The 24,626-nt window shown below is 33.3% G+C and overlaps 2 protein-coding genes across 6 annotated transcripts in view; both read left to right on the top strand.

Annotated features, from left to right (window-relative positions):
- The window catches only part of LOC138701664 (uncharacterized), a 148,666-nt gene extending 137,774 nt beyond the window's left edge, over positions 1-10,892 (top strand). For all 3 annotated transcript variants that reach the window (XM_069828797.1, XM_069828796.1, XM_069828798.1), the window contains exon 7: positions 726-10,892. In XM_069828797.1, coding sequence (XP_069684898.1) covers positions 726-1,124 — 399 coding nt within the window. In that variant the 3' untranslated portion in view covers positions 1,125-10,892. The remainder of the gene's footprint in view (positions 1-725) is intronic.
- Positions 10,893-24,118: 13,226 nt separating this feature from the next.
- swm (Zinc finger protein swm) overlaps positions 24,119-24,626 on the top strand; it is a 101,083-nt gene continuing 100,575 nt past the window's right edge. For all 3 annotated transcript variants that reach the window (XM_069828791.1, XM_069828790.1, XM_069828789.1), the window contains exon 1: positions 24,119-24,372. In XM_069828791.1, the coding sequence (XP_069684892.1) occupies positions 24,314-24,372 (59 nt within the window). In that variant the 5' untranslated portion in view covers positions 24,119-24,313. The remainder of the gene's footprint in view (positions 24,373-24,626) is intronic.

The following is a 24,626-nucleotide window of genomic DNA, read 5'->3' as shown; positions in this document are numbered from 1 at the left end:
ACGGGTGAATATCACTCTTAAAATGAGTTTAAAATCGACACTGCACAATATTTAACATTTGCACTGAAGAACTGTCAAAACAACCTTTCCAATATGTTTCACAACAAGTTAAATTTCATATTGTGTCAGCTTCAGTTTATTACAAGATCGGTACTAGGCGGTAGGAAGTTTTAGGGGGAGTTTACAAGGTCAGTACTCGGTGGTAGGAAGTTAAAGGAGGGGTTGCCGCCCCCTTGCATAGAACCCCCTTTGCGTACACCTCTGAAGGATGATATTATGTTATATCAAACTTAAGGAGCTTTCTAAAGTAAATAATACTGAATTATTTTGACTTTATCTCTTTATATATTAAGTAGTGACCTAGTATTATAATTCCAACTTAAACAACTAAGTACCATACTGTATGTGAATGAACTCCCCAGCACTAAATAATATCCAGACAATAAGCACGTTATTACTATAACCAAATAATATAATGCAGACGTGTAAAAGAATTTTATATACAGATACACACACACACAATGAACACCACTAATGATTTTTTTGCAATATTGCACCACATTTCATTGTATTCCATCATAATGCCCAAAGGTCTCTCCACCTCCACAAATGACTACCTTCCACAACCTTAATTTCGTCAGGCCCTGCAGCAGCTAAACTCGTCACCTGTTCTTGAGGGATAATCATGTACCTGTGTCTTTATATAATCTGTGTATTCATTGCAGGATGCTAAGAGTGGACGAACTCCCTTGTTCCATGCTGTGGAAGTTAATAATGGAGAGATGGTACGTGTGTTGTTGGAGGCAAATGCGAATCCAAATGAACAGAACTTTACAGGTCATACACCTCTTTCTGCTGCAAGTGAAATCTCTTTCAGTGACAGGAACGGTATGAAGGAATTTTCGCTTTCAGATGGGATAAATTTCAGTTCAAAATTAGTATCTCTTAACCGCAGTTCGGACATGAATCATGTGTTGGACGATGGAAATATGATGCTACTGGAAGACATCCACAACGAGATTCCAGATAATAATGCAGCATCCCATTGCTACAAAGCCATCAATGGCAGCAGAAACAACAACAGCAGTAAAAACGGAAATAATCCGTGGTTTCTGAATGATTAGCGTAATATTAAATGTAATTAATTATTGAAACATTATTCTGGTTGGTCATGTTTTGCTTAAAGTTTAAGTTAGTCATCACTTATTTAGAAAAATTTGCTTTAAAAAAAATTCAATTGTATTATTTTTAATTCTGTAAAATTATATGCGATTCTTAGTACTTTTGTAGCATTATTGACGGCAATAACAGTCATGAGTTTTCTTAAATATTATAAAATACTGTTTGTATGTGTTGTAATATCCGTATTGCAGTTGAAGCAAAATACTGTTTAACACCGAGATCTGAAAGTACATAAATATATATCCTTCTCTTTCCCTATTTCTCCCTGTCCTTCCTTTCTCTCCTCCCTTCTCCGCCCTATCGTTTTCTCTCTTCTATAGTATATAGAGAGAAACACGAATGTAAAAATTGGAAAGAATTTCATGTGTCTCGACTCTTGCCAGTTTGTAGTGGTTTTATACAAATTTATAACATTTTTAGGAAAGAAAAAAATGTTCCATTATTTCGGTGTCTTCCCTATTTATTTACGAAGTATTTTACATTAGTTGTAAATTGTCCTGCTTCGATTTTTCAAATTCCGCTTACTGTTTTAATACACTGTTACAACTCACTACAATAATTGAGGACGTAGCTGCAATAAGGGCCCACACTCCAAAATGCTGTTCTGAGATATATAGAGTTGAAATTTTTAAAAACAGTGCAGGGCATATAAAATATATTAAAATAAACAGGTTTATCATCATTACTGTTCAACATTTCTCAACGAAACTTTGTGTGTATAACATAGAAACTACAGAGAATCGATTTATGCATTCTCCGGAAAAAGGGCCTATGGGGCTATGGGCCCTTATTGCCGCTACGTCCTCAATTATTTTATGCTAGTAACTACGAGTGCTACTTTGTTCAGTATTTAATGACTCACTTTCAGAAATATAGATCATTCCAATAAGTCAGTATCACGCTTACAAGTTACTTATTACCCTTTCACCATATGAGAATAAACATACTTTTAAAAATTCTGTGAAATAGAATCATTTTGAAGTAATTTTAATTGGACTTATGTTTATACATAAGAGATTTAAGTAATCTGAAACGTCTTTCTTACCAGAACATTTGAAGACTATAATTTTTATGCGTCTTTCAGTGAACATTGTAAAAGCCTCCTCGTACACTCTGAGACTTTTGGTGATAATAGCCAGTTGCTTGGCACTTGTCCTAGCAGAGGAGCTATCCACTGAAATTCTTATTGCTGTAGTTTGCATAAGAACAGGGGCTCAGTGTTCTTCATACAAAAGAAGAATGAGAACTCCACATGACATAACTTGCTATTTCATATCTTGGCAAATGAAAATTAAGATAGTCTTGATTCATGGTGTTATGACAACTTTGATTTGTACAGAGTCATTGAAAGGTTGTTCGCCTAATGAAAATATTCATATGAGAATAATATTCCAAATGCTGCTATGTAATATATGAGACTTTGAAAGCAGAAGTGATTTCTTTAACAATGTGGATTAGCATATTAAAAATATTTTGTATAGGCTATATATTTTTATTAAAATTGTTTACGTACGCTACTTCTGCTTCCAGTTGCTCGTGTATGCGTGTGCATGCACACACATAATTAAAGGTGAAAGTATTGCTCTTGTAAACTATATGGAATAATCTCCTTAAAAGCTAGTAGAAAATATCTACTCATCTCTTTGTTAGTCTAGACTTTCGGTGATAATAGCCAGTTGCTTGGCACTTGTCCTAGCAGAGGAGCTATCCACTGAAATTCTTATTGCTGTAGTTTGCATGAAACTGAAGGATGAATTTTTTTTATGCAAAAGGAGAGTTGAAACCAAGAAACATGTTTATAAATTGTTTATTACGTGACATAAATTGCCATCAAGTTAAGAGGTAGTTTAATTCGTGGTATGATAATAGTTTTGAATAGTACAGAGTCATTACAAGGTTGTTGGTCTAATGAGCATTTCCATGAGGGTTGTGCAGTTTCAAATGCTGCTAAACATATAAGGCACTGGATTAAAGGTAAGGCAATAAGCAATGTACCTATTTAAAATAAGTAGTCTTTTCTTTATTAATGCCCGAAAGTAATATTTAATATAAACTATTCCGCGAAATTAAAAAAAAAAAAAAAAAAAAACCTAGCGAAAATGTAGAGTAGGTAGAGTAGTAGATATAGAGAGTTCAGTCTAACTAGACAACAGCCTACTGAATAGCTCAATCACTTGTCATTTGATAGGAAACAGCCACTCTATTTCACAGAATTTAATGATAGCTCCTTTGAGAATTGATGGAGAATAAACATAACATGAAGAGAAGTATTATCTCTTACCTCATGACCATATATTGAACTGTAAGGTAAAAATACAACAGATCTCTATATTGTCTTCAATTACACATCCAAGAAAATTGTTATTAATGCTAAATCTTATGTATCAATTTTTTTTTAAGAAGTGTATTTTGTAAGAAAGTGAAAAAATATCAAGTAACATTACTATATATATATATATAGTAATGTTACTTGATATTTTTTCACAACATAACATTAAATGCATTTGAATTTGTGTATAAGTACTTTCAATATAGCAGAACATAAAGCGAAAGATATATCATAAACTGAATTTATTATATTATGCTTTATTATTATATAATGGATGTATATATTTTGTCCAAGAACTGATGTAAAACTTCAAATAGGTTTATTCCAGAAGAAGGAATGTTGTTTTAAAATTCGTTTTTCATATACGTACATGTATATTACATAACTGAAAATTGTTGTGTTATTCAATATTTATTAAAATTTGAATTGTATAGTTCAGATTTGCTTAAATCTTGCTCAATTTAACTTTAATTTATTGGATTGTCTGTTCTGCAGATTATTGTGGTTTGAAGTTTCATATATAATAAATACATAAAGTATAGTAATAACAAAGTCATTTTGATTTCTTGAAAATTCGTCGTTGAAACTGTTTTAGTGTCCTTCTATCCTGTTATAAAATAGCAATGACATTGAATTTTTTTTATGAAAATAGTGCATTATTGTGACTGTGTTAAATGTGTATGTGGTTTTCTGAATATACAGAGTTCAGTCTAAGTAAGCAAACAAAGAAATAAATTCTGAACTAACAGATAATTTCTGTATGTTAAATCTCATTATTTGTTACTTTTACTGATAATGTAGTATTAGTGTGTAGATACAGATACCACATTAGCAAAGCATGACCAATTAGAAATTTCTTTAATTTGTAATTAATTTTGAAGATTTCAAGCTTTCGAAACACAATAGGTTAGAAATTCTAGAATATATATATATCTTCAGTTGCAAAACTAAGTGCATATGACTAAAATTTTCAAGAAATGAAAAAAAAAATGCGTCATGTTTTTCTTTTAGCACCGCAAAGCTTATACTTTAAAGTAATGTTCTTGTACCTATCTAGTATTAATTGCGGAGTTCTCTGAAACACTGAGCCATAATATCCTGTTGAAACTGAAAAATATTTGGTTGTAGATACTGAGTTTTACCACTTTATTATGAATATACAGAGTTTTGCCTCAGATGTAAGGATGAGTTTTTGGTGATTCTTGAAACAGAAAATACTACCTACAGAGACTGAAATTTATTTTTACCTCTTTGTTTAGACAAGTAACATAATATTGAAAATACAGTTTATAACCTGTGACACAGCTAGTAACATTTAACTTTCACTGTGTTTTTTTTTTCCTGAACTTTGGGTGGTTGCTCATTATTCCTGATGAGATTTTGTCATCCATACATGCAATTTTGTCTCTTCATGAGATATTTGGAAGTTTGAATCGAAGTACTACTATTTACATTTCCCTTTTCATCCACTAGATTTCTGTAAAATCCAAGAGTCACTTTCCTTCCAGTTTGTGTCAACATGTTTCTGAAATAGGTATACAGTGTCTTTCATTTGCAACTTTCAGTGGCCTAGAGCAATCTTTTGAACATATAATTTGCGGTAATTCTTCATTTACAGATGCCTTTTCTTCTCCAACATTGAAGGTGTAGTGAGACTCTCCTGTAACCAAAGCATTACCCAACTTGGATCTTTTAATAATGACTCTTTAGCAGAGGAATATTTAAAATGCCACTTTCCTAGAGATTTGATAACCTCTTAATTGTTTATTTGCAATTGTCATTGTCCAAATCATCTGTCTGAAAATGTCAAAAGTACTCCTAAGGTTTAATTACAGTATCCTTTTTCCTTACGACCTTCTCTATTTTCTCAAGTACACAATGTGGAGAAATATAAGAGTGGACAACAAGAAAGAAATTATCTGAATTTTCTATATATTAGCAGGAGCTCTTTGTGTAAACCAGTAAGATAACATCCCAATCTTATTTTTATTTTGTCCTCCACAACTATCAGACATCACACAGATGGCGTGTTTGTCAATGCATGTTAAACACATGATACTATTTGATTAGAGCTCTCTGAAAATTCAGTTTCTATCTACTTATAGGTAGACACATTTTCTATGGATTTGGTATATTTAGACGTTCCTCAGCATACTTGAAGTTATAAATGTAAATTTTCCTACAGTAAATGCAGCCTATTCTAATATCTCAGAAAGAATCATACTTTTTTGACAGTCAAATTAATGATAACATTAGCATCCCATCTTCACTTTGCTTAAAATACCGTGAAATGTCTTGTGCCTTGTGAATTTTTAACTGTGTCAACATTAGCATCCCATCTTCACTTTGCTTAAAATACCATAAAATGTCTTTGGTTTGTGAATTTTAACTGTGTCATTGAAAGTTGTATGTTGTTGTTAAGTTGAGTTAGGCTGCTTTGCTCCTGCAGTCGAATGCATGTGGAGCAATAGTTGGTGTTCGAAACTTATAAAACTTATATTGTAGTCATAACAAAAATTAATCAGGAAAACTGTATGTTACTTTTGAATCTTTACTACAGCTTCTGTTATATGTCTTCCATGGTACTGCAGTATAATATTTAACTTGCTAGTAAAGTATTACTGATATTTCCACGTTGGAAATAATGTGATTCTAAAGGCTTGGTAAGTAATATGTGATACTTAAATTTTTCCTAAGTCACCTGCTGAGGAGATTGCACTAACGTCTAGTGCAAAATTAAGTCATTTTGTTCTACTTTGTCCGGTTTTTAGAAAACATGATGGGCCCTACTTACATCTTGTAGAGTCAGCTGCCTGCACCTGAATCTTGAAGAAGCTTTGTGAACACAAGTGATTGAGGAAACCATAGGCTGAATTTCTGTACCAGTAATACAATTCGGTAATTATTAAACCGTGAATTAAATTACATCAGTGTTTGAATATTATTTTAGTTAAATATTTCCTATCAGTTCATCAGTACAACATAATCACTTTAACCGTTCCATTACTGTACAGAATGCAGTGCTGAAAAGAACAGAAAAACTAACCTCAATTGTTTGGCAACATTTTACTTCCATTTCTTTCTTCCTTTAGCTTTCATGGTGCATTGACTGCATCCATTTCTATTATTATTATTATTGATATTTTATTAAGAGACTGAAAGCGTTAGGCTATAGAACATGAAAGAAAAAAACCCTCTACTAACATACAATTTGTAAACAGTTAGGGGAAACAGTCAAATTTATCCATAACCAAAATAATAAACAGTTTTATGGATGTGTAGAAGATGGAATCACAGTCAGTATCCTCAAAAGAAAGAAAAGAGATGAACTTTGTTTTCATACACTATTCATTATGCAAACTTAATATACCGATTTTTGCTTCAGTACAAGATATTTTGAATGAAATTTAAGGTGAACAAACACAGTTTTACTTCGGTTTCATAGTGCCATATACTGCAGTGCATATTCAACTAAAGGCATTTCAACAAGGAAAACTTGGTATGCAGAAACCAGCAGGTGTGACTGTCTCGTGCAGATGACGTATGCTCCCTTTTCCAGCATGCTCTCAACCTATTGCACGCCGCAAAGAGTCCAAGCTGAGTTTTGTTTGTAGGATACCTATATAAAATGGCGTCATAATTAGAAATTTCGTTGCTGATGGATTTAACTTGGCTTTGCAACTGAACAATTCATATGAGTTATGTTGTAAAATTTTTTCATTTTGTTCCATACTGCAAATATTCAATTCTACATTCATAAAAACATTTTCATAATAGTTCTGTTTTAATTTTAATAAATATGGTAAATGAGATTATTTGCTTATCACTTTATTCTTTTAATATTATAATGTGTACAGGTTCTAATTGGAAAAATTACAATTAGAACTTCTAATGAATCATATACAGCATTATCACAACAAATGGATAAACCATCTGTGTTACATGATACAAATATAATTCAAAAGCCATGTTCCAGTATCGTCCAAATGGGAAGAGATATCTCTTGTCAATTCAGTGAAATGCTGGGTTGAAAATTCCGCTGTGAGATCATAACAGGCCATAGGGCCTAACACTTGAAGGGAAGAAGAATATTGTATTGTGGTAGGCCTTCATATTTGAAAAGTAATAGCGAGATTTAATACAGATTGCGTATTAAATAATTAATTTAAAAAATAAGAATACCATTGCTGGCCTGTCATTTATTACTAAAGATTTAAACTTGTCGTTGATATGATTTAATCCCAAGAACCTAGTATTGTTCCAGATGGAAGAAGTCGATGTTCCTTGCATGGAGGACATGTTGGTCAGTTTATGATACAAGTTTAAATTGCCTTCAACGGTAATTTGAAAGCATGTTTACAACTTGAAAATAATAATAATTTATTTATTTTATTTATTTATTTATTATTGATATTAATATGCTAGCCAGAAGCAATTTGCCAATAGTAGGATAGCACAAGAGTTTTTATAATAACACAACAATAATAATGAAAATGAGAACAATTGCAATAATTATTACAGTATTTATGTTAAAGTTATACTAGAACTAAGTCCATAAATTAAATGGATCAGATTTACTGCTCTAGTACATTGACATCCATTAGAAATCCCGGTTAATTTTCATTATATCAGGGTTATGTTATTAAATAAACAAAATAAATGGCTACCAGTACTATATTTTAAAATCTGTTCAACATAATGTATGTAATCTGAACCTGTTGATGTTTATTTTCCACTCACATTCAAAGTTTGAACGTGAATGTTACATCATTATTTTAGTTTAAAACTATATTATTAATTTTAGTGAATCTTATTTATTGCTCATGCAATGGTAATTTGTTAAAGAAAAGGTAGTAAGTAATGTTTTACGCTTCATTTCTTATTGATTTTGCTGTTATTTGATGTCTAATTTTTTTTATGTACATTATTTTTAATATGCCATTACATTATAATAATCACAAATACCGTATATTGATATTTAATTATGAAATATAAAAGCAAAGAGCAATAATAATTAAAATGAAGTTTGCAGTCCAATCACATTTTAGATAGTTTTCCAGAATGAATTAATTTTGACCCTGGCATGTTTCCTGGAGTCCTCAAAAAATTATATACAAATTTACTGGGATTTCTAATGAATGCCAGTGTACAAGCACACGCACACACTTTGTAATGTACCTTTAAGAAACCTCTAACTCGTTAAGTTAGTGTGCTACAAAAACTGATAAATAATATTGTACATAACAAACATTTGGTATGAATACCTAGTTGATAGATGAAAGAAATAAAATGTATTACAAATGTAATGTGTGTTTTCTGGATATAGGACATAGGGATTTAACGTTGTCATAAGAAACCTTGCATAAAACCAATGAAGAACTTTGAACAACTGTATAATATGAAGTAACTTAATCAGTGAGCCATGTTTAGAAATTAGCAGGCTTTGACAATTTATAAAACAAGAGGAAATCATTCATGGTTAAGATGACCATACATTTCATTTTGAATGGGGCAGTACCGGTACTGTAATTTTCCTATGTGCCATCTGGTCCGTCATTTTAGCAAATATATCACTTTTGTCCCATTTTTTATAAAAAAAACTTTTGTGTTTAAAATATTCCTAAATGTTGGTCAATTATAACCTAAAATTAATGTTGCTTTATGTATTGGATTAGTGCATTTTTTTTTTATGTATTTCAAAATATTTGTAATGTAGTACAGTTTATTCTCTCACTACCAGGACGTACAAGAAAGTAATGAGAGCTATGCTAACTGTAAAACAAAATTGTGCCATGGAGTGTGATAGGTTTTATGACACGGTATTTTGATTGAAGGCTGAGTGAACCTCGGGGCCGTTCTAGAAGTTTTGGCAACGAAAAATATCCCATGACTACCTGGAATTGAACCCAGGGCCTTTCAGTCCATAGTTGCTCTTACAAACTGAGCTACCAGGCTGCCACTTTGACAATCTTAAATTTATAATGAATGTTCGAAATGCAGACCTATCAGTAGCTAGTAAAGAAATTTGTTATGCAAAGGTGATCTTCTGAAAAAATGCTAAAGTTTGCTAATTTATCAACAAGATTGAATTATTTATCTTCATTGTTTTTAGACGTAGGTTTCTTACGGCAGTGTTAAATCCCTGTGTCTTCTACCGAAAAAAAACACGGTCTGTAGATACATTTCCACCTCTCCACACTGTTTTTGGCAGCTTGTTTTCCAGATAATATTCTAGTCTGAATGAGTGGCCTTGGTGCCAGTAATAATATCTCCAACACATTTTCATTATATTGTGTTCGTTCAAAAACTGTGGAGAACTGAAATTTGTGAGGTGAGCCAATAGCATAATATGGAAGTCTAATGTTACATGCTATAATGGCTGATTATCATGCTGGCCACATAATACTTCTGAACTTGGTCGGATGATTGTTTACTTCTGCTAAAGCATATAGACATGAGGCCAGCAGGCGGCTGGTCGACCTTAGCCCTTCATGGGCTGTTTATGCTATGGAATATTATTAAATGTTGCATGGTGATAGAGCTTTCTTAATTCTGTACAGTTTTATTTTATAGTGACTCTTTAAAGATATGAAAGAAACAGGTGGTCTCAAAAATATAAAAAAAGCTTTGTAGGGGGAAAGGACACAGGGGGAGAGAAACAGCATAAAAACGCATTTATATGAAGATATAAAATAAAAAATAAAAGCTGGCTTAATGCAATAAATCACTATTTGTAGTACAATAGAATTTTCCTGTTGTATATATATGGAAATTCTATAATAATAATCTTGGTTACGTAATTTATTATATTCAGTTTAGTTAGATGTTGTTTCTTTTTATTATGGTTGGATATTTATATTTTCAAAATATATTTTTGCTTGTTATTTACCGAACCCTCCTGCATAATAACAACAGTCGAGCAATGGTATTATAAGTAACATGTTTAAAATTGTAATCGATAAAATAAATAGTTTATGCTTCAGCATTTATTAAGCAGTATGCAAAATTTGGTAAACAAACTGCTGAGGATAACAAATCTGATATTATTTTGATTATGAGATAGTATGTTGCTGAGAGTAATGTTATAAAATACCAGTTTTGTTGCCTGCTGTGTTTGTAATATATATTGGTAATAGAGTTACACAAATTAAATTGCTGTGGAAGCTTGAAATCTCTCATTACCCGAGCTGTGAAACCTCTATGATGGCTTTGTTCTGATGTTAATTTTTTTTAAACTAGTTAAACTTACGGGATATGTTTTTTCTAGATAAAAGTTAGTGAGGTTTTCATAGCTCTGAGGATAACTTTTCTTTTTAATCCTTCAATAATAATAATAATAATGTATTCAGTTATTGTAATAAATGAAACCTTTAGAAAGAGACATTTAATGGCTGGTTTAATTTACTACGGTACATGGTATCAGGTTTTTTAAAGTAACTCCCTTGGATTGAGTATAAGATGTAAAAAGTCTTTATTATTATTTCAGTTAAGGATAGAACTACTAGTTTGTATGCTTCACATTATCCTAAATGTATACATAATAATAATAATAATTATTATTATTACCACTACTACTGTCACCACCACCACCACCACCACCGTTATCATCATTATTATTATTGTATTATTACATAAATGTTTGACATGTAGAATTTTACCTAATAAGTGGCTTTTCTCGTCTCTGGTCCTTCCTTAAATATTCTGTATGTACCAGTACATAAATGTCCGACATACCAGACATGATCTAGGTGAGAAAATAATTATTCTGGAAAGTTGAGGAGAAAAATTAAGAAAATTCAGTAACCTGTATGACCTTTTAATTTAACTGTTTTTGATTTCCTTTTTTACTTTCGTATTATGCGAAATATAAAGAGAAAGTACAAAATTTATATTTCGAGATTTTCGTGGAAATGCACGTTTTGCGCCCATCATAGCGGGGAAATTGTTTTTCGGCATGCTGCATATATGTATGCATTTAGATACATAAGTACTTACTGTGGTAGGTTTTGGCTTGCTGTCCCTGTAGCCTATAATAACAATTTTTCTTAAACTGTTGGACAGAATTTGCTCATATTCATCATCTAAAATTCTGAAAACGAAAATGAGGAATGAAAGGAACGCATGTTTCACATAGATCATAAATATATTTAAAGACCAAAGCAGTTTCCCTCTCTTTAGCAGCAAAATCATTGAATGGAAATAAATCTGTATTGGCCAATATAGGCGCCCCAAGCTAAGAATATGAATAACGAATCCACCTCAATCAGAACAGGCGCTCAAAGAAAGACTTTTGTGACTTTTAAGATTAGAAAATTTATAGTTCTCATGATTAAAATATAATTTCTACAATAATTTTTTTCTTTTTCGCTTTATGAACAGAGGAAAGCAATAACATTAGGAGTGATCAGGATCCGTCTGTGCTTATCTGTTTAACAAGTATTATAACAGGATCCGTCTGTGCTTATCTGTTTAACAAATATTGGTTATTATAATACTTGTCACATTAGTGACTAATGTGACAAGTGACTAATGTGACAAGTATTATAACAACCAATATTTGTTAAACAGATAAGCACAGACGGATCCTGATCACTCCTACTGTTATTGTATTAGCTGATCGGTCCTCACTATGCCTTTTAAAAAGAGAAAGCAATGCTTCCCTTGTCTTCAATGTACGGCATGCCACTGCTAGAGAGAATTTTTAACAGTATTGTTAACACTTGACCACGAGACTCTTAGCTCAGACAATTATTTTTTCACCCTTTTCAAGACATTTGTTGAGTTGTGAAACAAATTTCTCTGTGCCTGTTTATAAAAATCGGCCACCTGTGCTTTTCAACCACATTATAATATTTCTGATGTCGTTATGAAACCGTTTTCGTGCTAAATGTACTCTCAAACAACAAAACCAGGTGAAAATTGCTGGATGCAAAGACAGGACTGGGGGAGAGAGGGTCAAAACTTGCCACTTTAACTTGTGCAATAATATCTGGCATGGGCTGCAGTATTGCTTTCTGCTTGTTCTGAATAGTCCATCTCAACTTGTTTAGTGTTTTACAGTAGGGTACAACATTAATGGTTGTTCCTCTAGGTTTAAATCAACAAGAGAAGGATCCTTTTGATTCCAAAACACAGCTATCATAATGACAATTTTGTGAAATTTTGGGCCGAAGAGTTAATTTGGCATCATTGATTGGCACTTGCTCTTTATCATGCTTTGAATAGAATTGCTAGGTTTTCAGAATGTTTGTAAAGAACAGTCTCAACATTAAACTCAAGAGAAATACAAAGAAACACTAAGTTAAAGGTATTGAGATATACGAGGGTGTGCTGAAAAAGTAATGCCTCGTATTTTTTTGGTCGCTGTGAATATAGTTTAAAATATTAGTGACAGTACATTGTATTCAGTGAACTTTCTGCTTTCAGTGACGCAAGTTTCATATTTCTGCCAGCAGAGAGCTCTATAGTCTGAAACATGGTGGCTTGTATCAGCACTATGTCGATGCGTCTGAAGTAGGGTGCTGTGATCGAGTTTTTCACAGCAGAAAATGTGCCCCCGATAGACATTCATCTGAGATTGAAGGTACTTATTGTGGTCAATGTGTTGACATCAGTACTATGCGACATTGGACTGCTTGTGCTCGTAATGAACCTGGTGTAACTCTCAACTTGTGTGACAAAGGACGCAGTGGAAGACCACGTACTGCAACTGATGTTGCTCATTGGAATCATGTCAATGAACTCCTCGCATAATGCAGGATCACCTGTAAATCCAGTGTGGCATATCAAGGGAGCGTGTGCAGGCGATAATTGCAGAACTGGGATTCTTGAAAATTTGCGCACGATGGGTGCCTCGAATGCTCCTTCCTCACATGAAACAGAATAGATTGGACATTTGTCAACAATTGCTTCTACACTACGAACAGCAAGGCGGTGAATTCTTAATGAACATTACGACCATCACATAGTACTGATGTCGATACACTGATCAGGATAAACAGCCTTCAATCTCCTATGAATGTCTATCAAGGGCACATTTTCTGCTGTTAAAAACTCGATCACAGTATGCTGCTTCAGATACACTGACATAGTACTGGTACATGCCACCATTTTTCACGCTACATCTCAGAGCTCTCTACTGTTAGAGATACGAAACTTGTGTCGTTGAAAGTAGAAAGTTCACTGAATACAATGTATTATCACTAATATTTTTAAGTACTGTATATCATAGCGACAAAAAAAAATAGGCATTACTTTTCAGCATACCCTCGTATGTACTGGTATCATATTCTTGTACCATTACAGCTGTTATATTATTAACCATCAGTATATTTCTTATTATAATTTGAAAAGCATAGTATTGATATCTAGGGTCTGGATTTAGGAAAATGTAAAAGTTGGTTCTATTTAACAAAGTATTTATTAAATAGAACTGCTGACTTCATATGAACTTGTGTATACATTCCTCTTAAACTGGTATTTACATTTATTTTTTAAATGATATTCTTCATGTATGATGAACATTCATATTTGGTTTCTTGTTTGGCATTAGGTAATAAAGTTGAATCTGTTGTAATATTTAAAAAAATTAACAGCTCTACTTAAAATTCAAGCTAACTTGAACCTGAGCTTTTTTATGATCTACTTGGAACATGTGAGCCTGTAATGCACAGGTAGAAAGGATACCAAAATTTATGTGTACAGGGCTTAAATTTTATTAGCTTTTCTGAAGAAAGTTATTCGTATCATTTTCACCATCGTCAAAAGTTACTTAAACTTTCTAAGATTCCTAATGAAATCTAAGTTTAAATCTGGACAAAATCCTATGAATTTCAATGTAAAGGTGAAGGTATCTCCTATGCAAGTTACGCCATGTAGACACTTGAGGATGTAGAGTTCCATGCTTCTCTTGTCCTTGGTATTAGAATGATGTGGTATGATCGATACTATGCTCCGACCATCTTTTACTCCCGAGAAAGACCTGGTACTCAATTTAACAGGAGGTTGAGTGAACCTCGGGGCCATTCTGGAAGTTTCAGCAACAAGGAAAATCTCGTCATCATCTGGGATTGAACCCAGGACTTTCCAGTCCGTAGCCATTTTTTCTACCAGCTGAGCTACCTGTCGAATTTCAAAGAATGTACAATCTTTTCAAATTTGTTAAATTCTAGAGATTTTTTAATTTAGTGCATTTAGGTCCTTGATAATATTACTGAGAGTGAAATATGATTTTTGTATGCTATAATCGAATTTGAAAACCTGTTGTAAAATTCGATGAGATTTTTCGTAGCTTTACTCTGATCTCTGGAAAGTAACAATTCCATCTTTATTTGGGCAATTGAAGCAAAAGTTTCACTTATAACTCTGGAAAGAATCAGAAATGTATTGTTATATACAGAGCCAGGTTTAGGCCTGGGGTTACGGGCATGTAAATTAGGAGCCGCAAAAATCTTACTTCTTTTATTCATTGTTAATGTATCATTAATTTTGTTTGTATTTAATAACTTCGTGTCTTTATTTATTACAGTTTGCCGGTTGGAACAACAAAAAACTATCATTACTACCAGTACGGATTAGTGTTTTCTCTCTTTATGTAAGGAAATTAGAAGTATTGTTGTGGTAATAAACACATGTGATCCTTTAGTCCTACCTTTCATACTTCCATACTGTTGACGTGAGAAACAAGGAAGCTCGTTGATAGTTTTATGACGGAAATACCGGCATTCCATTTCCCTTTTGTTGTTTTTAATATACAGTAAAGCACTTTGCTTTACTTTATCTCTCAGTTGGGCTTTAGAATACATTTTTATACAGGTGGAATTTAGTTTGTGTGTTAGTGTCCTGTGTAACCTGTGTTCTTAATGAGCCAAATGAGTGTCTGCTAGCCGCAGTTAAGCAGAAGAAAAGTTCGAACTGAAAAATAAAATGCTCGAATGAAGCAAATTCCTAAACTAGATTTACTTTTGTCAAGAGCAGTAACAGAAAAATGTTCATCTGAAGTTGATGGCAGGGTCGAAACTACGAAATATAGAGCCAGTTAGTGTGATTGCGAAGTGCAGTTTGCCACTAGGGTGGCTTTGAAATTTCATAACATTATGTAAAATAACTTATTTCTATATTATTGTAATGTATTTCAAAGTCTTAAAATAAAATTGTTTTGCGACAGATTGAAGTAGGACAAGTTAGTATTATCCACATGGGCTGGATCTCCCAAATCCTCCTACAGCCACTTTACAGGAGGAAAGTTGCTGGGTAAGTTGATGCCCCATGTTAAAATATAGTGGAGGTGTCAAGTGCAGAATGGTCACCATGTTATGAAAGATGATACTGCACTGTATCAATCAGACTCAAGTTCAAACAGCCCGAAAAGTAACAACTCAAGTAACAATGACTTGAGGAAGTAATGGCATTTTTATGGTGTGGGCGAGGGTGGTGGCATCAGGTGGTTGCTTGAGTCCGAGAGGGGGTTGAGAATTGTTTCAGAATTCACTCTTACCAGTTTTCTGTTTTCTCTCGAAGGGATGAAAGTGGTTGTTCTGTACAGTAACTTATAAACAGTGAATCCGTGTTACTCTATAATGTGTACTGGAGTGTTTTGATAGTGGGTTATAGGTCGTGAAATGAATAAAATAGATACTCTGTTAGTGTTACTCTATAATGTGTACTGGAGTGTTTTGATAGTGGGTTATAGGTCGTGAAATGAATAAAATAGATACTCTGTTAGTTAAAGGCACAGTTTTATTAATTAACAAAGTAAGAAGGATCAGAAAAGATCGTTACCAGCTGCCTGTTTTGATAAGAAAAGCTGGTTAAGTGTAAGTGAAGAGAAAGAGTCTATTTTGTTTCGTGTGTTTTGTATTCAGTGGAGATAAAGGCTGGACACTCTCATGCTTAAAAGATTTGAAACATCTTTGTGACTGAGTGAAAAAACATGAATCGTCGGCCTTGCACATTGATAATGATATCAGATTTAAATTATTGTCACTGATGAACTACTAAGTTATTTAGATTAAATAAATAATGACTTCACTCTATTAATATTTAAATTATGGTGTTATTTTACCGGATTCACTAGTTTCGATGTTATTTCTATCATCTTCTGAATTCTGACTAGTCAGTCAGGTAAAATAACACCATAATTTAAATATTAAAACAGTGAAGTCGTTATTTATTTAATCTACATAACTTAATAGTTCATCAGTGATAATATAAAGCCCAGTTCCCACGATGCTTGTTTCATTGCTTGTTTCCTTGCTGGTCAGCAAGCTTGGTTCTCTGATGGGTACGCCGATGGCTCCCATGTTTGCTACTATGCTTGTTATTGTTCACACGAAGCTGGCTCTTTTCACAGTTCAAATTAGGAAATCATCTGCTGTTTCATCTGTTGCCAACACTCATGATCAAAATATATTTAAACCAATATATTCTCTATGTTTAAACTTGCTACATACAGTATATAATTACATCATTAAAAATAAAAATTAGGTAAAGTACTATGCACATAGAAAATGATCAAATTTTAACTCATAATTCGTGATTTATATTAAATAGTGTAATTATGTAAACCAAATCTTCTTGTACAGTGTTTGAAAGAATGCGCTGGCTTAAGTTTTTAATGAAAGGAAAAACCACTTCACAATTTGTAAACAGCTGATATCTTCCCGATGGAGGGATTTTGAATTGTTGTTAGTCTATTTCGATTATTTTCTTCTATTGCAGCTCTGTTCACCAATGTCAGTCAGCTTCCTTACTCCTGCGAATATATACCAATAAGATTCCATGGACACTTCAAAGCATATAAAATTATATTTGAGTACTGATTGTATACCAAATACTCATGTGTTTCTAAAACTAAACTACAGTTTTGTTTGGTGTCACATACCTGCTCACAGAAAGTTGGAGACTATTTAACATTTGCTCATGTCACAACACTGAAATGAAATATGCAAGAATATTGTTAACCAATACCGAGCTCTTGACAACAAAGTCATTAACTTTTTTGCTCTCCAATATAGGAGAGTGATGGAGCAAAAAGTATAACTGCAACATTAAACAAAACATTATTATGAAATTATTTCAGAGCTAGATTATTAGTCATGTTTTAAATAAAAATTTATTTACTCTAAAACGAAAGCAAGAAGCTTTCTTGCCACAATGGCACGTCGAAATTGATGTGATCCCAGAAAACTGGATCATACAGCAACCGTACATATGTTCCAAAAATATTTTTTTTTAGAAGCGTGGTTTTAAATTCAGAATTATTGAACTAATTTTCATTGTTTACTATTACTGTACTTCAAGACCAAAAGGGATTTCCTTTTATAACTGCGATGTTCTTACCAGCATCAGAGGTGCTGAGCAGATGTAAACAACTCCGCGATCTCCTACAACTGTAGTGATTATTTATATTGTAATTATTATAGTTATTTAGGAAGAGAAAGGGATTTAAATGGAGGTAGTTGTGGGTAATTCCTTTGACAATATTCTGAAAAACTGTGGGTTTATTAGTTACCTACTGTGTGAAGTATCTTTTTCTAACCAGTTATTTAATTGTATCAACTGCAAGATTATTTAGTGTTGGTGGAATTGGTGATAGTAATGATATTTGGCTAGTGAGTCACTATGAAATTACCTAATATTCGCCTTATAGTTGGGGAAACTCTGGAGAAAACCCAACCATGTAAGCATCCCAAATAAAATTCACATCTATGCACGGAACATGAGTCGAACTGCCTCCAATTTAGTTTTGGTAGTGGTAGTAAAGTACCTATGTTAATGAGAGTATTGTCAGCGTAAAGGGAGTAATTACTGTCTATTCCCTGGTAATACCAATATCACATTTATTATTTTATTTAGGTAGGCCTACACATTATATTATAAAAACTAATAATTTAATCAGGAAAAATATATTTGTCAAAATCATTAGGAGACCAGACTACTCCACCTTTCTTTCTTTCGTACTTTAATTTCAATATTTCTTTCTTTATATTTTCTTTCCTGCTATCATCAGCAGCGCTGTAGCTAGGGGCTGGTGAACTCAGCAGCCACCAGGGGTGTAGGGTTTAAAGGGGTCCAAAACAGTTGGTGTTATTAACGTGAAGAGAACTAATTCTTCATTCTTGAATACACTCTTTTGACACTTACATAATCGCTGATGAACTATTGAGTTATTTAATTTATGCAACTTAATAGTAGTTCATCTATGAGAAAACTAATTGCATATATATATATATATATATATATATATAGAAACGAAAGTAAATAAATTACCCATCTTACAAGCACAAGAAAGGCCTTCTAATGTGACAATGTTAAGCGTTGAGAGAGAAATTTGCAAACCAACTGGACTTTAATGATATTGTAAATGATTCTGCGTTGTTGGAAGGCCAGAAAAGTTGTACTCTAAACTCATTTCCATGTAAATGTGATTGATTTTCTCAATACTGGAGGAATTTTATTCTATATGTTAAACTGTATGTGCTTGGAGTCTGACTGCAGGTTCTCTTTTCTCTAGTATTCATATATTCTTACTCATTATACAAGATGTCCCAAAATCTGCGAACATGAACTACATTGAGTGAATTCTGTATGAAAATGAAGTAAAAAATATTAATGATAAAATGAATTTTTAATTGCACAATGTGAAAAAACTGTAGTTTGCAAATAAATGTTACTTCTCCAATTGTAGTTCAAGCTATCCATATGCTGCTTTAAAACTATACATTCATAGTTCATATAGTCATGGTGAGAGGGTGTGTGCGTGTGTGAAAAGATCCTGGAAAAGGATCCACTATTAATTGGGGAAAAATTGTATAATAAATTACCAATATAAATACTCAGTAGATATAAATCAGATACTGTGTGACACAGAAGTCACTTGACAAATGGAAAACATTACTAATTGTAAAACTGAAATAATTATTGTACAGAGTAACATAATGACTCGTTCCCCCCAAGATGTCCGTAATTTGAGTCACCTTTTTCATTTGTACTTTAGGTTGGCAGTACATATTCCCCTTTTGTACCACTAGAATTCTCCATCTTTCGTCTCAAATTTGCTACTAATGGACGGAATTCAATAGACGTGATTGCGAAGATGTCTGCCAGTCCTAAAAAGTCAATGCGCTATGTGACTAGAAAAAGTGGTATGAGTAGAGTATCTATTCGCAGAATATTGAAATCTGCACGTTTTCACCCCTAACCCCTACAAATTACAACATTTTTATACACAATGCAAGAAGAGGATCCATTCAAGAGGCGAACATATTGTAACTGGTTCACACAGCGTTTGCATACTGATCGACCCTTTCTTCAGCATGTTTTGTTCAGTGATGAATGTTTATTCTTTCTGGATGGGCACACTCATATTCAAAATACACGATACTGGTCCAAAGAAAACCCAAGATGAATGCGTGAAGCTAACAACCTTGGTGCTCTAAAAGTTATGGTGTGGTATGAAATACTAGGTGATATGGTTGTGGGTCCATAATTCTTTGAAATGTAAACCAACACACATATCGGGAATTGCTGGACAGAACTGTAATGGAGTTCCTGTACGACTTGCCATTGAACAAAGAGATAAGAAGTGAGGTTTCAACAAGATGGGGCCACGGCACATTATGCTCTAACAATTGGCCAGAAATTAAATGAGATGTTCGGTGTGCACTGGGTTGGACGGGGTGCACCTCAGTCGTGGCCTCCATGGTCATCAGACCTCACACTCCTTGATTTCTTTGTATGGGATTTGTGAAATAGTACGTTTTTCAGACAGAGCCTACATCTATAGGTGACTTGAAACAAAGGATCACCCATCTTATCCAGACATCCCACCTGTAACACTTTCAAGAGTGACAGAAGAATGTCAGGATCAAGTGAGACACTGTCTTCAAGTAAATGAGCACATTTTGAACATTTGCAGTAGTGAACATACTGTATAGAATATTGTATTTTCAATTAGAGTAATGTTTCCCATTTATCAACTGACTTCTGTGTCACGCTGTATAAAGAAACATATCATTGAAGTGTCACTATACAAACTGGATGAATTTTAATTTGGAAAACTACAATTTATTTTCTCATTAAGTAGGGTAACTAAATGCAGTTTATTATATTGTTATGTTTTGCAATGGTTAGGCCTACATATTCAATGCGTGAATGTGTACACATTTTGCAAACGTATAGCAGCCTATTAGAAAAAGTTTTGTCGCACAGATACTTTATAAGTCCCAGAAAGAATGCAGACATACAACGAAACAAAACTAATTTTATTATCTCGTTCTCTTGTGAACCAGGTCGCTCATTCTCTGATCATGCGCACTGCCTCCTTTCTGGGACTTATTAAGTATCTATGCGACAAAACTTTATTCTAAAACACGGAAAAAGAGACTGTATAGCAAAACAAGGGAAAACTTTAGACCTGAATTTCCTGGCCACCTAGTTCCGTGAAGAAAAACAATACTAAATTTAATGAATAGATTCAATGAAACAGGTTCTATGAATAATGTGAATTAAATGCCACACAAGATGAGCAACACTTCAAGCAGCTACTGTGTGAAGATTGAGTACCAAAAGTTATTAATATAACTTATAGTATTGGTATCATATATAATAAGTCTTAATCTGTGAGTTCGCCGGTGCAAGCAGCAGCAGTATTGAGAGAGAGGAGGAGGGGATCTGCCGCTGGTTGGCCAAAAGAAACACTGGGAATGTTTACCAGGACTCAGTGTTATATGTGGGCTAATGTATGTTGTATGTTTGTTGGCTTTATAGAATAAATATCTAGCCCGGAGTCAATATAAGTAGGCTAGACTGCATCTGAAGAATTTTAACTAATTTTATTTAGATCTATCATAATATAAAATATTTAACAATTGAAATGTTGAGTAAAATTATTGGTTCTAGAGAACCATGGGCTTGGAATTGGAAAATAACAGTTAGCACATATAGAGCTTTCAACTTACGACACAACCCTGGTCATGGCAGGTAAGTGGGCGATAGGCTGATCTCTATAGCGGAAAAATCCAGCAGTGTTGTGCGGCGGATGGTCAGGTGGATAGGCCTGCAGACGGGGTATGTTAAAACTTAAAGTGTATGTGAACAATCCTCATAAATTAGAGGAACTTCAAGAAAATATTTGGGCTGTGATCTCAAGACAGGAATTGGATCGCGTATTTCAGCATCTTCGCCAATGTGAACATTGTATTGAAGCTGCCGGAGATCATTTTGAACATCTTATGTCAATTATAGACAAATTAGTGAAAAATTTGTCGTCTTCCGAAACGTACCGGTAATAAATATAAAGAAAATTATTTCTCGTAAGCATAATATTAATTAAATGCCAACAGTTATTATAAATTACTTACACTTTTCTTTTCATCATAGTAATATAAATGTAATGCAAACCTTTCAAACTTTAAGCTTGATAAATAAAAATAAATCTGCCCCTCAGAAGTTCTGAAGAACAAGAAACTATTTTACATTTGACATGTCTTCATGAGGTTTTTAATTGTTGATGAGGAAAAAAGGTAAAATGGATTTTTTCTACAATAGTTGTTGATATTCATAATAATTGCTACCAATGTATTTTCAACATATTTCCTTTCCTTTTCGTTCTGTTCCCTCTCGTCTCCTCTCAACTAGTCACAAGTTAAGAAATATTACTATTTTGTTGAGTCAGATACACTTTGCAGGAAAATGAAATGTGTAATATTTATCGTATTATTTTATGAAATTCTGTAGTGTATTAAATTGTAAAACTATGTTTCTTTAATCAAGAATTTTCTGCCGTATTTTTCAAGAAAATACAGATTTTTTTTTGAAGTGACTAAAAGCTAAGGAACTTACATTGGTTAACCTAGTTATTTAACGACGCTGTATCAACTACGAGGTTATTTAGTGTCAAGGAAATTGGTGATAGTGAGTTGATTTTTGGCGAGATGAGGCCGAGGATTCACAATAGAATACCTGACATTTTCCTTACAGTTGGGGAAAACCTCGGAAAAACCCAAGCAGGAATCATACTCCCGCCCGAGTGCAACTCTGGATTGGTAGGCAAGCGCCTTAGCCGACAAAGCTACACCGGTGGCTCTGATCCATCTTAACCAGTATAGACTGTCTTCCATGAATGCAAGTCACTCTACAAGCACATAGGCAGGCTTTCTAGGGTCCTGCCTGGACTGGGCTTATAAAACCTGGGCTGAATGGGTCAGTCCTAACTTTTAACTCGCTTTTTAGCTGCAGCACAACTCAGACCTGACTGCAGACAGTTTCAGGCGTGAGTCATGTCTGCTTTGCCGGTCTCTAGTACGTACAGACCCAATAACAAAATTTGAATTTTATTTTTGGGTTTGTACTACCTATTGCAGAATGTATGGGAGTTTGGGTGAATTGAATAACAGATGGAATCAAAATTAAGGCTGCCATAAATGTGTCATGAAAATAGGGACACTATATTATTATCGACGATTTTTGTGAAGAGATTGAAGTTAGAAGTTATTGAAAAATATATTGAGTGCTGCAGCTGATAAGATTGAAACAAGGGAGCTACGGTAACAAAAGAAAGAACACTAATGCCTTTATAAAAATGTTTATTCATGTCAATTTATTTATGTCACTTCACAGTACTTTGCATTTAGCCTATCTTTTTTCTTTTTCATTTATTGTATTCCATAGATCTTAGATTAGCATTGAAGCTTCAAGATCTGGTATAACTCAATATTTATACAATTTTTTTTTGGCGAGATGAAGTGGTGTCTACAGTACCCTTAATTTATAATTCTTTTTTACTGATTTCAAAATCAAACATTTATAGGCTACAAATAAAAACAATGATTTCAACATTAATTTATTTAGAGAAATTACTGATCTTTACACTATGAAAAAAAGTTTGATTAAATATGGGATTTTTGCGTGTCCTGACAAAAATGACGGAGACGCCGGACACTTAGGCCAAAAAGGGGACTGTCCGGTTTTTATGGGACGTATGATAAGCTTACAAGAAATATAGTAGAATTATGAAAAGAAAAATGAAACGTTGGCACATGAACAGTCGAAAGAAGTGAAAATATCTACCGATACCGGTATAGTGCTTGTATGACATTGTTGCACGTTCAAAATAGGGACCAAAATGGTTAGAAAAGCAATCTTGACCTGTAACATTTTATGTGGTACCGATCTAGTCTTGATAACAAACGCATCGTTGTTACTTCTCCGTATGCATATGATTATGTTACATTGCAATTGAGAGGAAATAACAGATCCAGATCTATTCTGGAATCTACTACCGCTAGTCTCACAAAAGATATTCCTCGCTTTCGTATTTGTAATATATAATTTCATTCATACAACATGAAAGAGTATTAAAGTACATAAATTATGTTTTAAGACTTTTACAAATATTTAAAAAGTCGGTGTGAATATGGCGGAAGCGCGAAGTTTGGAGACCATGCTTTTATACAGCAACAGATACGTAAGCATTGAACAGAAGGATGACGTAATTTTTCTAGAGAAATAGGCCTATTCATAGCGATGAAATTCTACTTTACATAAAACATAAGTTCCCAACATAAAAATGTTGCATTTGGTATTGTAATGTTTTAATTTAAATTCTTTGCTAACGATCAAGATAGCTTATAGAAATACGACGATGATGCTACTAGTTGTAAAATCTGGTACTAGAAGTCTCTATGCGTGTGGTAAACATCGTTCTTGAGTGCATATTTATATAAAAATAAATCAACCCGGGAGGTGTATTTGTGTTCATTTGTGACTTGAATTGTATTTTATAGTTACTGGATTGGAAAAATGATAATAGATGATCCAGAAGCGTTTAAATCATGGCTGACAACAATATTGGAACCTTTGTAAGTAGGACAGAGATTGCTAACGTTGCAACCAAATGCTGTAACAGTGATTGGGAGCCCAGTTATTGAATACCAAGAATGCACTTAATTAAGTTTGTAACATATAGAAATATGAAATTGATGTTTACTGTGCATATGCATATATGAAATAAGGAACTCAAGTAGCTGGCATGGCAATTTAAAATGAATTTATGATCGTTAACATTTGCAGCAGTAAATTCGAGTCCATTAATTTACATTTTAATAATTATAGT

Source organism: Periplaneta americana, chromosome 6, assembly GCF_040183065.1.
Source record: "Periplaneta americana isolate PAMFEO1 chromosome 6, P.americana_PAMFEO1_priV1, whole genome shotgun sequence".
Lineage (NCBI taxonomy): Eukaryota > Metazoa > Arthropoda > Insecta > Blattodea > Blattidae > Periplaneta > Periplaneta americana.
The sequence above is the reverse complement of the archived record's forward strand: the minus strand, read 5'-3'. Positions and strand labels throughout refer to the sequence as shown.